Source organism: Lepidochelys kempii, chromosome 9 (genome assembly GCF_965140265.1).
Source record: "Lepidochelys kempii isolate rLepKem1 chromosome 9, rLepKem1.hap2, whole genome shotgun sequence".
Taxonomy (NCBI): Eukaryota; Metazoa; Chordata; order Testudines; family Cheloniidae; genus Lepidochelys; species Lepidochelys kempii.
In genome coordinates, this window is record NC_133264.1 from 49,461,585 (window position 1) to 49,478,125 (window position 16,541).

General features: G+C 46.0%; 1 protein-coding gene across 2 annotated transcripts in view; it reads right to left on the minus strand.

Moving 5' to 3' along the window:
* The window catches only part of EHHADH (enoyl-CoA hydratase and 3-hydroxyacyl CoA dehydrogenase), a 67,027-nt gene that overhangs the window by 30,799 nt on the left and 19,687 nt on the right, over nucleotides 1-16,541 (minus strand). For both annotated transcript variants that reach the window (XM_073360290.1, XM_073360289.1), the window contains 3 exons: nucleotides 8,479-8,582; nucleotides 6,811-6,986; nucleotides 1,431-1,542 (listed from right to left, as the gene is read on the minus strand). In XM_073360290.1, coding sequence (XP_073216391.1) covers nucleotides 1,431-1,542; nucleotides 6,811-6,873 — 175 coding nt within the window. In that variant the 5' untranslated portion in view covers nucleotides 6,874-6,986; nucleotides 8,479-8,582. The remainder of the gene's footprint in view (nucleotides 1-1,430; nucleotides 1,543-6,810; nucleotides 6,987-8,478; nucleotides 8,583-16,541) is intronic.

The window sequence follows — 16,541 nt, forward strand, 5'->3', positions numbered from 1 at the left end:
TTCAGCCACAGGCAAACAGCCCAGCAAGAACAGCCACCTCTGAATGTCCTCTTAATAATGTCCTTGGAGGATTTCCACTCCATCCCCAGAGAGGTTAACAGACTTTTCCAGTAGCTGTACTGGCCGCGAATGCATCCCAAGTCTTCAGGGCAAATTAATCATTAAACACGCTTGCTTTTAAACCATGTATTATATTTACAAAGGTACACTCACCAGAGGTGCCTTCTCCAGCTTCATGGTCCGGGAGCCCACCTTAGGAGGGTTGGGAGGGTATTGGCTCCAGGGTGATAAACAGTTCCTGGCTGTCAGGGAGAACGGTTTCTCCGCTTGCCTGTTGTGCGCTATCCTCCTCCTCCTCGTCTCCAAAATCCTCATGACTGTTGCGTGAGACTCCCCCCTTGCAGGTGTCCACGGACAGTTGTGGGGTAATGGTAGCGGCACCCCTTAGAATTGCATGCAGCTCATCATAGAAATGGCATGTCTGGGGCTGTGACCCAGAACGGCAGTTTGCCTCTTTGGTTTTTTGGTAGGTTTGCCTGAGCTCCTTAATTTTCACGCGGCACTGCTGCGTGTCCCTGTTATAGCCTCTGTCCATCATGCCCTTGGAAATTTTTTCAAATATTTTGGCATTTCGTCTTTTGGAACGGAGTTCTGATAGCATGGATTCTTCTCCCCATACAGCGATCAGATCCAGTACCTCCCGTTCGGTCCATGCTGGAGCTCTTTTGCGATTCTGGGACTGCATGGTCACCTGTGCTGATGAGCTTGCCATGCTGGCCAAACAGGAAATGAAATTCAAAAGTTCCCGGTGCTTTTTCTGTGTACCTGGCTAGTGCATCTGAGTTGAAAGTGCTGTCCAGAGTGGTCACAATGAAGTACTCTGGGATAGCTCCTGGAGGCCAATACTGTCGAATTGCGTCCACACTACCCCAAATTTGAGCCGGTGATGTCAATTTCAGCTCTAATCTCGTCAGGGAGAAGTACAGAAATCGATTTTAAGAGCCCTTTAAGTCGATAAAAATGGCTTCATCGTGTGGACGGGTGCAGGGTTAAATCGATCTAATGCCGCTAAATTCAACCTAAACTCATAGTGTAGACCAGGGCCTAATGTCACACATAAATATGCCTTGGGAGTGTCTGCACACGTCGTGTCTGAGCATTCACACATATATACAGAGTTTATTCTAACATTCTGGCTTTGTCTAAACCAGGATTTAAAGGTTAATCTGTTAGCTAGCTCAGTCTAACATCTTCAAAAACTTAAGTTAAGACAAGGCAAATTGTTTTGACTCAACCAGATTATCATGTGTTAAAATACAATTTGCATTGTCTGACTAGAGTTTTTGAAGATGTTCAGTAGATTGAGCTAGCTAAAATGATCCCGTGTCACATCTTTCCATCCTATTCTAAACAAAGCCACAGAAATTTACCTGTGGTGATTAGGTCAAGTGCAGCTGGGACCCCAATCAGTCTGGGGAGTCTCTGGGTTCCTCCAGCACCTGGAAGTATCCCAAGGGTGACCTCTGGAAGACCTACCCAGGCCTAGAGCCGAATGAAGGTAAACAGAAGGTCTAATTAAAGAAAGCAATAATTATATACTACATACAGAAGATGCAAGTACAGCAGAATCACAGTCGCACCCCATTCCTTCTAACAAACTGCTCTGCGGAGTCCCAGAAAGGTGCAAATTGTGTTTTTCAGCAATTTATAACTGTGCTAGATCTGGATACATTTTAATGGGAAAAGCAAAAGATACCCCCCCCGACACCACCAACATCACCTGCTAAGTTTCAGGTTTCTACTTCAAAAGTAGGGATACACTAGAGCTCTTTCAAAGAAATCACTGAAAAAAAGTTCAACATTGGCAAAACTGCCTATATCCCCCCAACCTAATTCTTGAGAACAGTTTGTTGAAACGTAAAAGAAATCAAACCACTTTTCACATGGTTAAAGTTTAGCAAATTATAAGCAACTAAAAGTAGGTGATTATAATGGACAGTATTTAGCAATATTAACTAGAGATGTGGCCACCTACTCTGCCTATATTTGTAAACTTTCAAAACAACTCTAATGCCACAACAGAGTGGTAGAAACTTGAAATTTGGTCAGGATATAAACTTAGGTCACAAATCTGCCTTCAGTAACTTGGTGAACACCTGTGATGGTTTGATGACTTATGCAGGTTTAAAAGTGCTGTTTTTTGCTGGGCGCTATTGGCACTCATACATTCATCAGCTGAATGTAAATTCAGGCTTTCAATATTCCATTAGTTTTCTACATGTGTGCATGAAAAATCTGAGTGGCCTTTTGTTTTCAATGTGTAGGTACATGTAGAATATGATCTGTGAGATTGTGTATGGGATGAAGCATGGCTCCATCATAGGTAGGTATCCCAGTGTGCCACATGCCATCCTCCAGTGCAGCGCCTTCTGGGAACTTTTTGCTATGTGTTGTGGGATAGAAATGACTCACCTAGGGATCTCTGGGAACTAGGAGTCAAGTTCCCAGCACGCACCTTTCTCCATCCCATAATGCCATCCATATGCTAAAATGATTGTGTTTTTTTTATTTCCATAAACCCACGTGGCTCTTTTCGCTGTCCATCATCTCTGACAGAAGCCTGGAGCTTGCAGACCTCTGTGCTATTCTCACGAACGCTGGAAATACAGGACACACGATTCTCGTGTATTTGCAAATCCATAGGAAGTACTGCAACAATGGGGGACATGACAATTTCTTGGAGGATAGGTTTCAGAGTAACAGCCGTGTTAGTCTGTATTCGCAAAAAGAAAAGGAGTACTTGTGGCACCTTAGAGACTAACCAATTTATTTGAGCATGAGCTTTCGTGAGCTACAGCTCACTTCATCGGAGAAGTGAGCTGTAGCTCACGAAAGCTCATGCTCAAATAAATTGGTTAGTCTCTAAGGTGCCACAAGTACTCCTTTTCTTCTTGGAGGATAGTTTGCTGAGGGACATAGTGAAAAACAATTCAAGGCTTTTGGTGGCATTCACAGAGCAGCTGCAGGTGGTGGAGTGCTGCTTCTCGGCCTGAGAAACAAGCACTGGCTGGTGAGATTGCATCATAATGCAGGTTTGGGATGATAAGCAGTGGCTGCAGAACTTTTGATTGTGAAAGGCCAAGTTTCTGGATTCGTGTGCTGAGCTCACTGCAGCCCTCCAGTGTATGGACACCACAATGTGAGCTGCATTGACAGTTGAGAAACAAGTGGCTATCACACTATGGAAGCTTACAATGCTGGATTACTACTGGACAGTGGGAAATCATTTTAGAGTTGGAAAATTCATAGCGGGGGCCATTGTCATGCAAGTGTGTAGGGTCATTAACCATCTCCTGATATGCAGAACTGTGATTCTGGGCAACGTGCGCAGGACATCATGGATGGATTTGCAGGTTTGGGATTCCTGAACTGAAATGGTATGATAGATTGAACACACATCGCTATTTTGGCACCAGCCCTCCTTAATACAGAATATATCAACAGAAAGGGCTACTTTTCTATAGTTATGGAAGCATTTATGGATCATTGGGGATGCTTCACTGATATCAATGTGGGCTGGTCAGAGAAGATGCATGATACTCGCATCGTTAAGCACACAGGATGGTTCGGAAAGCTGCAAGCAGGGACATTCTTTCCTGACCAGCGAATTACTATTAGTGATGTTGAAATACCAATAGTGATTCTTGGAGACCCAGCCTACTCCTTGCTTCTCTAGCTCTTGAACCCAGACACCTGCTACCTCAACAGCACCAAGGAAAGATTCAACTACCAGCTCAGCAGGTGCAGAACAACAGTTGCATGTGCTTTTGGTAGACTGAAGGGATGCTGACAGTGTTGATTCACATAGTGGCCTCTGGTGTCCTGCATAATATCTGTGAGCCAAAAGGGGAAAAGCTGCTGCCAGGGTGGAGGTGGAGCAGCTGTGAGCAGACTTTGAACAGTCAGACACAATGGCCATTACAAGAGTTCAGTGTGGAGCTATATGGTTGAGGAAGGCTTTGAAAGAGCACTTTAATGGTCACTCACAGTAGTGTTCTGTGCTGGAGTGATCTCTGGGCCTGCAGCTTTGGATGCTACTAAGAAATGTCTAGTGCTTGCTGTACATTTATAACTATTACTGTGTGTTTTACTGAAATCAGGAGTTCTGTGGTGCTGTACATTTACAAGTACTGTATGCTTTGAGTACCATTTCACATTCTGCAATATGTGTTGTGAACAGATAAAGATAGTTTTGTTTAAAAAAATATAGATATTTATTGAGTAGAAAAAACAGTGCAGAAAGACAATGAGCAAAACACAACAGGCAATGCAATACAAACTTTTAACACAGACTAACAGCATGGAACTTTAAAATTGGAAAAGCAGCAAACATACCTGTCCATTTCAGTGCACAAATGTAGTCCCTTGTGGCTACACATATACCAACTGTGGTTCTCACAGGCCAGTGGATGTAAAGCTGTGGTTTTCCTTGCTGTCCCTAGACAAGAAATGGTAGGGGCAGGGATGCAGTCTGTGATGCCACATGGTATGTTGGGGGGTGTAGGGAGCTGCTAGCATCGAGTTCTCTAAGGACTGCAAAGGGTGGGGAGTCCGTGACTTTTGGATCTGTAGGTCAACTAGCGTCTGCAGCATTTGGGACCGGTAACATGTCCTGCCTAGTCCTCTTCCGTCTCCCCCTCATCAAAGTCAGGCGTTCTCAGGGTGTGGAGGGGGCAAAGGTTGCAAAGGCAGAAGCTGCTGATAAAAACAAGACAGATGTGTCATTGGATTTATGGTCACAACAAAAAGTGGAAGATAAGGACAGGGGGTGGCGTGGGGGGGTTGAAACTAATTCCCATAAAAACTTTTAAAAAGACATGCTTATTGACATGTCAGCTTTGGGACACCTGTGCACAGTACCGCTCTCCAGCCCCAGCCATAGTGGGTATGGCCCACCAGTGGTGAGGGGAGAGGGGTGGAAGGAATTTTGGTTTCATGAAACAATAAAATGTCGGTGCCTATTTCAGTGGGTACAAGCACAGGGCAATGATACTGAGTATTAGGAGAATTTTTTTTACCGGTCATGATGGTTTTAGCTGATATCTCTCTCCTGAGGGTCACAAAGGCACAGAAAGCACAGCTGCTACTTGTGTCTCACAGCTGCCCAGGTCTGTATGCCACTAGCCTGTTTACTGCAGTGGTGCCAGCCAAACTCATCACAGAGTGGCATGGGAAAGTGTCCCACCATTGAGGAAGAAATAGGGCAGCCATCCCTAGAAACCTTCGGGAGAGGATCACAGAGTATCTCCATGAAAGTTTCATCAAGATTTCCTAGGAGGATGCAGCGTACATAAACAAACTGCTTCGCATGATGCCTCCTGCCTAATCCAACAGGGGAATGAAAGCAAATACCAACTCAACCTCTGTTTGTTGTACCTCTACCTGTTCTTGTACACGTAAAATTGAAAAGTTGATACTTGTGTCTTGTGAACTTGGGTATGGGTTGGGTGCCATCTTTAGATTTAAACACCATAAGAAATGATGCATGCACAAACTTACCAGGGGTTCCTTCCCCTTCATTGGGCTTGTCCATGCTCAGCTGGTGGGACTGGCTAGACTGTGGTGGAGTCATGAACAGGTCCTGGCTCATGGCATGGTTGGATCCTTCCACTGTATCTCCACCCGCCCCACCTCAACTGCTCTTCCTCCACCATGGCGGTCTGCGGAGTGCTGATGGGATCTCTATGAAGTATGGCATGCAGCCAGTTGTCAGAGTGGCAGGTTTGCAGCACAGCACGAGATCGATAGTTGGTCTCCTTGGCTCTGAGGTACGTCTGGTGCAATTCCTTCGCTTTGGCACTGCTGCTGATCCCTGTTGTACCCCTTTGCCTGATTCCCCAGTGCAAATATTTTTGCAGATGTTCACATTTCTACAGCTGCTCCATAGCTGTGCTTGCACAGTCTCTTCTCCCCACAGTCCCAGGAGATCCAGTATCTCCTGTCTGCTCCAGACAGGAGCAGGTCTAGCGTGTGCAGCCAGCATGGTTGGTTGGGCAGTTGAACGCAACAAGAGAGAGTTCTTAGGTGTGCTCATGAGGTGGGCAATCAGGAAAAGGCATTTCAGATATATGTGGGTAGCTTTATAAGGGCTGGGGTGGCTTCTGGTCCCTGTGACCCCTGGGCAGTGGAGTTTGCAACTGTGACCAGAGCAGACACTGTTGCAAGGAATGGGGCATAATGGGACAGCTGCTGGAGGATTGTTAGGATGGACCCATGTCATGCAGTGCATCCACCTCAGTAGGTTGACTGTGGCTCTATGCCATTCAGGGAGGTGGTTTTACTATGTCATTGTAACAGAGTGCTTACGTTGGCTGGAGACAAATTTGCTTGTAATCAGATACACAAATCGGTTGACACAAGGTGACTTAAGTTGACTTAACTTTGTAGTGCAGAGCAGGCCTAGGTCTCACTCTTCCTGTGCACCTGCTTCCCTATTGCCAAGGGCAGTGTAGAGAATGGGAGAAGCTGGGGGTGAAGCTCTTAAGTGGGATCCTCAGCATGCAAATGAGGCATTTGGTTATGAGCTCTTTCCTCTAGCCTTTCTTCTGCTCCCAGGAAAGCCATGCAATAGCACTCTTATTAATTCAGCCTCGGGTTCCCCTGGGCTCCCTGTCCAGATCCTTCCATTTCCCCTTGCATTTAGAGCAGCTCTAAGCACTTTACACTGTGTAGGACCTTGTGTAGGAGGACATACCCTTCTAATACATTTGTTGCCCTTTGTTGGACTCTCGATAGTTAACAGCATGTTACCTGTGCATGTGCAATCCTGTAGTGACAGCCCAATGCCACCTCCAGTCCTCCACCCAATGCCATGCCTTCAATGGCAGCCACCACAGGCTTTTCACTTCTCTCTATTAGATCAATTACTGATGTCAGACTGGGCCTGTCTCCTGCCTGAACGGAGGAAAACCCTCGAATGTCAGCACCTGAGGAAACACAGAGGAGCTTAACAAGACCATGAAACATCTGCAGGGCAGGAAGTGCTTGTCATTGCTTAGCATGCCCTTCCTTCCAGACAATTAAGCATTAATGCTGACAGACTATGGACTCCTATTCAATCCTGAACTTGAAGGAAAGCAGCCACAATGCACAGATGTGTGAAATAGGTTGGATGTGGTGAAGAAAGCAGTAAAGATAATAAAACCCACTCATTAGCACAGAGGACACCTTGGGGAGAACCCTGATCTCAATCCTCTCTCTGGGCCTAGTCATAAAACCTTAGGGATAGATAAGGCACAACTAACTCCACCATCATTGTGGAGTTAGCACTGAAATTCCCAAAAATGTTTAGTTAAAGAGGAGGTCAGGCTGACAGTATGCAGTCCAGCTCACAGCTGAAGAGCAATATTACCCTCTCTACGAACATCCCACAGGTTACACCCTCTGGAAGTGAACATGTAAGGGAGCCAGCCACCTACTTCCCCACTGGGTTCTGGCTCCCCACAGGCCCCCAGTGTGTGGGGTCTGCTCCTTCCCCACCTCTTGGGGAGACTCAGTGGTGGCTCATCTGGGGAGAGACCCCTACTACAGCAGCTGCCACCACTAGACACTTCTACCACAGCCTGAGAGTTTCGGGGATAGCTTCAGGTCTGTACACAGACATAAAGCCACATGGCATAAAATAACATGGCAGCCATGCATCAGGGAGAAGGTGGGGCTGTCCTGCCACACCCCACCTTCAGCATACAGCAGCTCTCAGTTCTGGCCCTGGATCTGTCCTCAGCCCAACTCCTGGAACCATCAGGGGCTCTCAATGCCAATCAATGTCAGAACTTGAACAGTCTCGATTTGCAGCTCTGTAAAACAGCCCTTTCCATTTCAGGGCAGGTGGCAACACTACGATATGATGAGTTAATAGTTTCTCTTTGCAGGTCATCTTGATGGGGCTACACCTAATTAGCCCTCTGCAGGGAGTGCTTCCCTGAGTTGATCTCATATCATGATGAGAGTTACCCCTGCAATCACAGGCCACTGTCTGCCTAATTTGGTCTATCTATGAAAAACACTATATTAAAGACACATCTGGTCATTGTTGACTGTTACTGCTAGAACAGTAGTTCTCAAACTTTTGTACTGGTGACCCCTTTCACATAGCAAGCCTCTGAGTGCAACCCCCCTTATAAATTAAAACCATTATAAATGCTGGATGCAAAGCGGGGTTTAAGGTGGAGGCTGACAGCTCGCAACCCCCCCATGTAATAACCTCGCGACCCCCTGAGGGATCCCGACCCTCAGTTTGAGAACCCCTGTGCTAGAATAACACAAGTATAGTGAGACTACAGATCATGCAGCTACTCTGAAGGACCACAGAATCGTGCACCATGATCCTTGTAATTACTGTGGAAAAATTCTCATAGGAGGTTGGAATAATTATTGACTCAATATGTGTGTGTATACTAAATAAAGAGAGAATCTTACCTGCACTGAATGTCCCATTTGTCCCACAAATCACAACAGCTTTCACAGCAGGATCTGCATCTGCTTTCTTCACTCCTTGCTCTAAAGCCTGAACAACTGCAGAGCTAAAATAAATCAACAACAATGCTGCCATTGAGCCTGTCAATCAGGACTGCAACCTGGGGGCCCTCTGGAGGCACATGCGATATCTAACCCTGCTACCACCTGGGCTTGGGTAAAGAAACCAAAGGGAGAAAAAAGAAAAGGAGTACTAGTGGCACCTTAGAGACTAACCAATTTATTTGAGCATAAGCTTTCGTGAGCTACAGCTCACTTCATCGTAGCATCACTTCATTGTAGCTCACGAAAGCTTATGCTCAAATAAATTGGTTAGTCTCTAAGGTGCCTCAAGTACTCCTTTTCTTTTTGCGAATACAGACTAATGCGCCTGCTACTGTGAAGGGAGAAGACAGCCCGAGACTGAAGCCAGCAAGACCAGCTTAAGCAGGGGCCTGTGGATGCTGGTAATGACATCAATATTTTGGACAGTTTTGATGGGGCTTTCTCTCTGTCCTGCTTGGCTGTTTGCGGCAAACCCTCCTTCACAGTCTCCTCATCTCAACCCCACTGCACACATGCCCCCTGACCTTCAATGTCTCCTCCCCTTCCTTGGTCTTTCCATTCAGACAATCTCTTCCCATCAAAACCCCACTCCCAAAAAATAAAAAAATTGTGTAACTCTCATGACACCTGTAGCTATCACATTGTACATTCTGCCTTGAGTGTCTCTTTGGGGTGTTAGTGCTCTGGGGCAGGAAGTGTCTGCTACTATCTGTACAGTGCCTAGCATAAGTGGGCCCTGTTCTCAGTGTGTCCCTATGCAATACTGTGATAAACAAGATTATTAATAATCTCAACTCCACCCCGTCTCTCGCCCATGTAGCCAGGCTCCAAACTGAAGGGACATATAAATGGGAAGTAGCCCAGGGCAGTGGATTTAGACTTGCTGCTGGGAAAAACCTGCTGGTGTTAAGTATTAGAAGGGTAGCCGTATTAGTCTGTATCCACAAAAACAACAAGGAGTCCGGTGGCACCTTAAAGACTAACAGATTTATTTGGTCATAAGCTTTCGTGGGTAAAAAACTCCACTTCTTCAGGTGCATGGAGTGAAAATTACAGATACAGGCATAAATATACTGGCACATGAAGAGAAGGGAGTTACCTTGGAGAACCAGTGCTGACAAGGCCAATTCAGTCAGGGTGGATGTGGTCCACCCCCAATAACTGATGTTGGTATTGCTTCCCACAGGGACATGGAGTGGGAGGGCCTGGGTCCTCCTATCATATCCCCTTAAGGGACAAGGCCCAAGCTGAGGTGGAGAACTGAAAATTCCTGGCTTAGTGTCAGGAACAGCCACCTCTACTACCCTGACAGAGAACAAGGGGCTGGAAGTCAGGTGTTCTCCACCACCTGGCCCTCCAAGCATCCATCACACCATCTATGATACCATACTTGTAGCAGGGTGGTCACCCCGCTCCTGCACTGAAGGGGTTAAAACAGCCCTGGGAGAGGGCTTCCCTGGAGAGCCAATAGTAAAAGCAGCTCTGGAGAGGGCTGTGGCTGGGAAAAGCTAGGCTGACTGGGGGAAGCAGCCACAGCTGGCCCTATAAGAGGGCTGAGGGCCAGGAGCTGTAGGAATCTCACTCTAGTCCTGGAGTGGGAAGGGCTAGCTGCCTGGGAGCAAGGTACCTGAGGTGGAGCAGTGCTGGGGAAGGGCAGAGGGAGCTGGGGAGCTCCAGCCTTGTAAAACCCCAGGCTGCAGGCCTTGTTTAAGGCCAAAAGGTACTGGGGCTGCAGAGGGGCAGCCCAGAGATAGGCAAGGGCAGCAGGTCCTAACCCCTTGTCAATGATGAGTGGCCATTACACTGCAGTCTGCCCCAGTGAGCAGAGGCTAGATGATGACTGGCAGTAGTCACTGAAGCAAGGTTGGTTTAGAGGGTTGGGGGTTCCCCTAGGAGGGGAGACCGAGAGTAGGGGTACTGCAGAGGGCAGAAACCCAGGATAAGGGGCACTGGGGTTTGGGAGGAACACGGGGCCAATGGCAGGCAAGACACAGGCCTGCAGAGGGTGTGCCAAAGGCTAGAAAAAGCTAATTCCCAAGACGACCAGCAAGAGGCGCTGCACCAGTGAGTCTTGACATCGCTACAGTACTATATGTATGATCATCAGTAATTAACAAAGGACTACATTGCTGATGGCTCTGAATGCTGAAATCAGATAAGATAATAAAACCAATTTTGCCATGATGCAGGGAAACAGACTAGATGACTCACTAAAGGTTCTTTTCAAAGCATATGTATCTGGATATCAAACCTTTCTAATTCAGCCATTTCATCTTCTATGGGATGAATACACATTAAAAAGTTTTTTGGATATGATCAGCAGTTATAACATGCTGAGTGTGCTCAGAAGTGTGGTAAACCAGGAGTTAATTTGCACTGGGGAGAGATTTGTGGGGTTTTATGGAAAAAAGTGTGTGTCACAGGTTACTCCTTCTGTCAAGCCTAAGGAAATCAGTCACTTGAGGCTGATACCAAGGGGCAATTCTACCCTCCATTCCCTGTCTTTCCTATCACAGCCTAACACAGAACTGATTTTTCCCAGGGAATAACTGACACTCTGCTAGTACATAAAATTTCCTTTCCCCTCACTCAGCTTGTAGCTTTCATAAATGGGATCATGTTTTTTTGTTTTTTAAGAATTCTAGCAAGAAAAACAATTTTTACTGAAAGCAGGACAAAGGCCAAGAGGAGCACCTAACTACACTAGCCTCTCACTCTTGTCAGGTCCAGACAATTCACTTGCTCCCATGACAGATGCTGCAGGCCCAATGTATACAAAGTTAGTAACATGCATCCTTATTAGAATGCACTTCCAAAAAACATAACTTACCATGAAGATTCCTATAAGAAGTAATAATAATAATAATACACAAGAGTTGAAAAATATCAGAGTTGAAAAATGAGCATAAAAGGAATAGAAGTGGCCAGTTATATTTACACATGTATTTCATTACCATGACAGTATATCCATTCAGTTAACAATGGTGTGAAAATTCACTGTACACATTCCTACAACTTTAACCCTTTCAAGATATGCCTAGCTAAGATATGCATGTATTTGTGCAAAGTTTATATAATGAGAAATTTCAGAGTAACAGCCGTGTTAGTCTGTATTCACAAAAAGAAAAGGAGTACTTGTGGCACCTTAGAGACTAACCAATTTATTAGAGCATAAGCTTTCGTGAGCTGATGAAGTGAGCTGTAGCTCACGAAAGCTTATGCTCTAATAAATTGGTTAGTCTCTAAGGTGCCACAAGTACTCCTTTTCTTATAATGAGAAAGACATTCAGAGAGTTCATAAGGGTGCATGCGGTTGACTTACTGTAGACATATTGGAACGTATATGGTGAATTTTCACTTCACTACTGTTAACTAAATGTATGCCCTGTAAGGTAAGAAAATACTTATGAAGATGACCTTAACATGCGATTCCTACTCCTTTTATACATAGGGTTTTCTTAATTGTAATGATCTTGTCCTGTATTTTATATTATTTCGAGTAGCAATTTCAACTAAGTTAGTTAAGCTTTTTTTTAAAAAAGAACATAAGAAGCCCTGAAGGTTAACTAGGCTTCCTCTTAAAAAAACAAACAAAAAAAGTGCCAAGAACAAAATTTTTCTCTGTCAAACAGGACCGGCTCTAGGCACCAGCAAAGCAATCACGTGCTTGGGGAGGCACAATGCCAGGGACGGCGTTCCGGCCACCCTTTTTTTTTTTTGCTTGGGCAGTTGCACTCTTGGAGCTTGGGGCAGCAAATTTTTTGCTTGAGGCGGCAAAAAACCTAGAGCCGACTCTGCTGTCAAACACTTAGCGTTCACAAGATAGGCACTCCTCTGCTCAGACTTTAGGAGGTTCATAGAAGAAGGGTTTCCCTTCTGCAAACTACTTAACATACACAGAAAGGGAAGAATGGAAGGTGTGCAAAAGTTTAGCTGTCCTCCAGTGAATCTACTAAGATGTGCAACAACTTTGCTGCATATCTTGCACGACTGTGTATCTAAGGAGGTGCACTGGTGGATTCACAGATGCATAATTTAAGACCACAAAGGACTATTAGATGACATAAGCTCCTATGCACTATGGTAATACAAATAAGAATAATCTAGCTTAGCTCCTGTATATCACATTTCATGCTGGTATCCAACCAAGCCCAATGACTTGTGCTTTGCTCATGCATATCTTCCCCAAAGACAACCAGTCTTGATTTGAAGATATCAAGAGGTGGAGAATCCACCACTTCCTGGGGTAGTTTGTTCCAGTGGTTAATCATCCTCACTATTAAAAAAGGGTGCCTTATTTCCAGTTTGAATTTGTCAAGCTTCAGCTTCCAGCCATTGGTTCTTGTTCTGTCTTTCTCTACGAGATTAAAGAGCCCTTTAGTACCTCGTATTTTCTCCCTGAGAAGGTATCTATGATGTTGTACTCTATATATTTTAGGGAAATATGCTTATGAGTATAAATATGATGTAACTGGAACATGCTTTATGCAAAAAGTCTCTTGTAAGGTATCATTACAAGGGTTATACCTACTGAATATATTCCTCCTATTTGTATGCATGTAACATTCTTGTATCTGAAGCTAGAAATATAAAGTATAACTCTGAGATCCTATTGTAATTATGCAAGTGTGGGCCATTAATGGTGGTTTAGAATCATGATGGCTCCCATTGACTAGGACAGGGGTGGGCAAACTAGGCCCATCAGGGCTTTGGATTCAGTCCGTGGGACTGCCACCCCCGTGGCGTTGCGGGCCCTGCAGCGCTCCAGGAAGCAGCTGGCACCACGTCCCTGCGGCCCCTGAAGGGGGGGAGGGGGCTCCATGCGATGCCCTCGCCTGCAGGCACTGCCCCTGCCCCCACCCCACAGCTCCCACTGGCCAGGAACTGCAGCCAATGGGAGCTGTGGGGGAGGGGCGGCAGTACCTGCAGCCGAGGGCAGCGTGCGGAACCCTCTGCACCCGCACCCCCACCCCAGGGGCCGCAGGGATGTGGTGCCGGCCGCTTCTGGGAGCAGCATGGGGCCAGGGCAGGCAGGGAGCCCGCCTTAGCCCTGCTGCGTGCTGCTGACACCCTGGAGCAGCTCCAGGTAAGTGGTGCCAGGCCAGAGCCCGCACTGTGAACCCCTCCTGCACCCTGCACCCCAAACCCCTGAGTCCCCTGAAGCACTGAGCACACTTCTGTGCCCCAATCCCCTGCCCGAGCCCCCTCCCACACCATTCCTGCACCCCAACCCCCTTCCTGCACCCCAACCCCCTGCCCTGAGCCCCTTCCTGCACACTCCACTCCTTCCTGCACCCCAACCCCTGCCCCAGCCCTACATTCATGGCCCTGCATGCAATTTCCCCACCCAGATGTGGCCCTTGGGCCAAAAAGTTTGCCCACCTCTGGACTAGGACAATTGATTGTAGATGGTTTATTTACCTGCAAACCTTCTTGGGTACGTGAGGGCCAGCCCTAAAAGAATGGTGGCTGGGGTCTCACAGGACATGTGAACAGGTCACCTGATACTGGAATCCATCTTAAACCTGGTACTTTTCCATTTAGAAGGAGGGGTGGAGACCCAGAGACACACAAGATTCCTGCCTTGGGCCAAAGCTATAAAAAGGGGTGGAGCATGACAGAGGAGGCTGCCAGTCATGAGAAGACCTTTAGTTTCCACCTACGATGTCTGCTGGAACTAACAAGAACTGTACCGGGGAAAAGGATTGGTCCCAGACTAGGAAGAAGTCTAGTCTGTGAAAAAAGCTTATTGGAACATCTCTGAGGGTGAGATATTACCTGTAATCAGTTTTTTTATGTATTAGGCTTAGACTTGCGTGTTTTTGCTTTATTTTGCTTGGTGACTTACTTTGTTCTGTCTGTTATTCCTTAAATCCTACTTTTTATACTTAATAAAATCACTTTTATTTATTAATGAACCCAGAGTAAGTGATTAATACCTTATGGAGCAAACAGCTGTGCATATCTCTCTATCAGTGTTATAGAGGGTGGACAATTTATGAGTTTACCCTGTATAAGCTTTATACAGAGTAAAACTGATTTATTTGGGGTTTGGATCCCATTGAGAACTGGGTATCTGGGTGTTGGAGATAGGTGACCTGCTAAGCAGTTTTTGGTTAAAGTCTGCGGCTTTGGGGGTGTGGACCAGACCTGAGTCTGTGTTGCAGCAGGCTAGCGTGTCTGGTTCAACAAGGCAGGGTTCCGGAGTCCTAAGCTGGCAGGAAACAGGCTCAGAGGTAATTCCAGCATGTCAGGTGACAGTCCCAAGGGGGTCTCTGTAACCGAACCCATCACAGTACCTACAGACGGTTATCAAGTCACTGCTCAATCTTCTTTCTGATAAACAGATTGAGCTCTTTCAGTGTCACTGTAAGGCATTTTCTCCAGTGCTCAGATAATTTCTGTAGCTCTTTTCTGCACTGTCTCCATTTTATCAACATCCCTTTTCAAATGTGAACACTGTCTACGGTATCCCAGTATCAGTTGGAGAGCTATTCTCTTGTGGATAAGAAGAGTTGGCTCCAATTTTTGCCAGGATGATTTTCTGACAAAGAAATACCCCTTTTTTGCAAAATGGAATTTTTTTTCCATGGGGGGTCAATTAAAATGACAGCTCTCTGCTGCAGGCAGAAAATGAAATTGACAGACACCTGCCGAGGCTCTGGGGCCAAAAAGGCACAGAGCCAGGACACTAAGCCTCCTTGCCTAGCTCTACGGAGTTGGACAGGCACAGAGCTGGGGTACTCAGCTCCTGTGGCTTCAGGGTTGGAAGGAAGGCGAGAGGCTGAGCATGCCAGCTCTCTGGCTCTCAGGCAGCCAGGCAGGAAGGCTCTTGTCAATTAAGTAAAATGGACAAGAGCCTGCCAGGCGGGCAGCTGGGAAAATCCGTTTTGGTTCTCCCAAAACGAAATTTTCCATTAATTTGTTTCCAGCAAAATAATTTGCTTTTTTCGTGTCTCATCCTAATTCAGGACAAATCCCACCCCCCCAAAAAAAACAACCTGTAAAGTATTTTGCAGGAATTTCTTTTTTCTGACCAGCTCTTCTCTTAAATCTCAGCAAAGAGAAAAAGTCCCCTTTGCTGAAAAGTTCCTGAGCTGCACAGACAAGGGGAGTCTAGGATTCCTGAGCTGAAAGAGAAAGTTGCACTCAGACATCTGATATTTAAAAAGACACTGTGGAAAAGTCATCTGTCCTTCTCCGTTCTGCTGCAGGGTGGAGTCTCTGTTCTCCTGCAAAGTTCCTGAGCTCTGCATAAGGGAAGAGCCTCTGATATTTCGGAAGAAAACAGTTACAGAGCCCTCTCTCCAGCAAAGCCCAGGTGCCTCTCCCACAATGCCTTTTACATTTTAAGAGGCTACGAACACTTCCCCTGAACTCATAGGAAAGCAGCAGCAGCTACAGAACCAGACCAGTGAGGGGAAGTGCTGCATCTGAGCAACTTCTACTGACTTCTGCGGGAGTTTGTTGGTATGCGGGAGCTGCAAAATTGGGCCTTGGGGAGCCCTGCTTCTGCCGAATGCACTGCCTTCCAAGCCTCTGACTAGTTACATTTCTTTCTCGTACTCACCTCTAAAACTGATTTATTTATTTGAGAGAGAATGTTTCCTCTGTAGACTTCTCTGACAATCTTGGAATCTTATTATATATATATTCCAAATATTTATCTGTCACTCTGAAGCCTAGAAAACCTGAGTCAATATGAGGCAAAGGAAACAGCTACAAGCATGGTTAAGGGTTCTTCTTGTTTAGAATATCATCTGGTTGAATCATCATAAGGATTCACAGTCTGTTACCACCCAATTAAGTTCTCATCCATTTTCAGCTTTACAAATTGTACCCTTACGACAACCTGCACTTTTACCCAGTACAGAAAAGCTCTAGGCCCCTTTGACATAAAATATAGATCAATAATTCCCTTAATTTTTTACTAAATTGCACCAATTCCATCCCATATAATC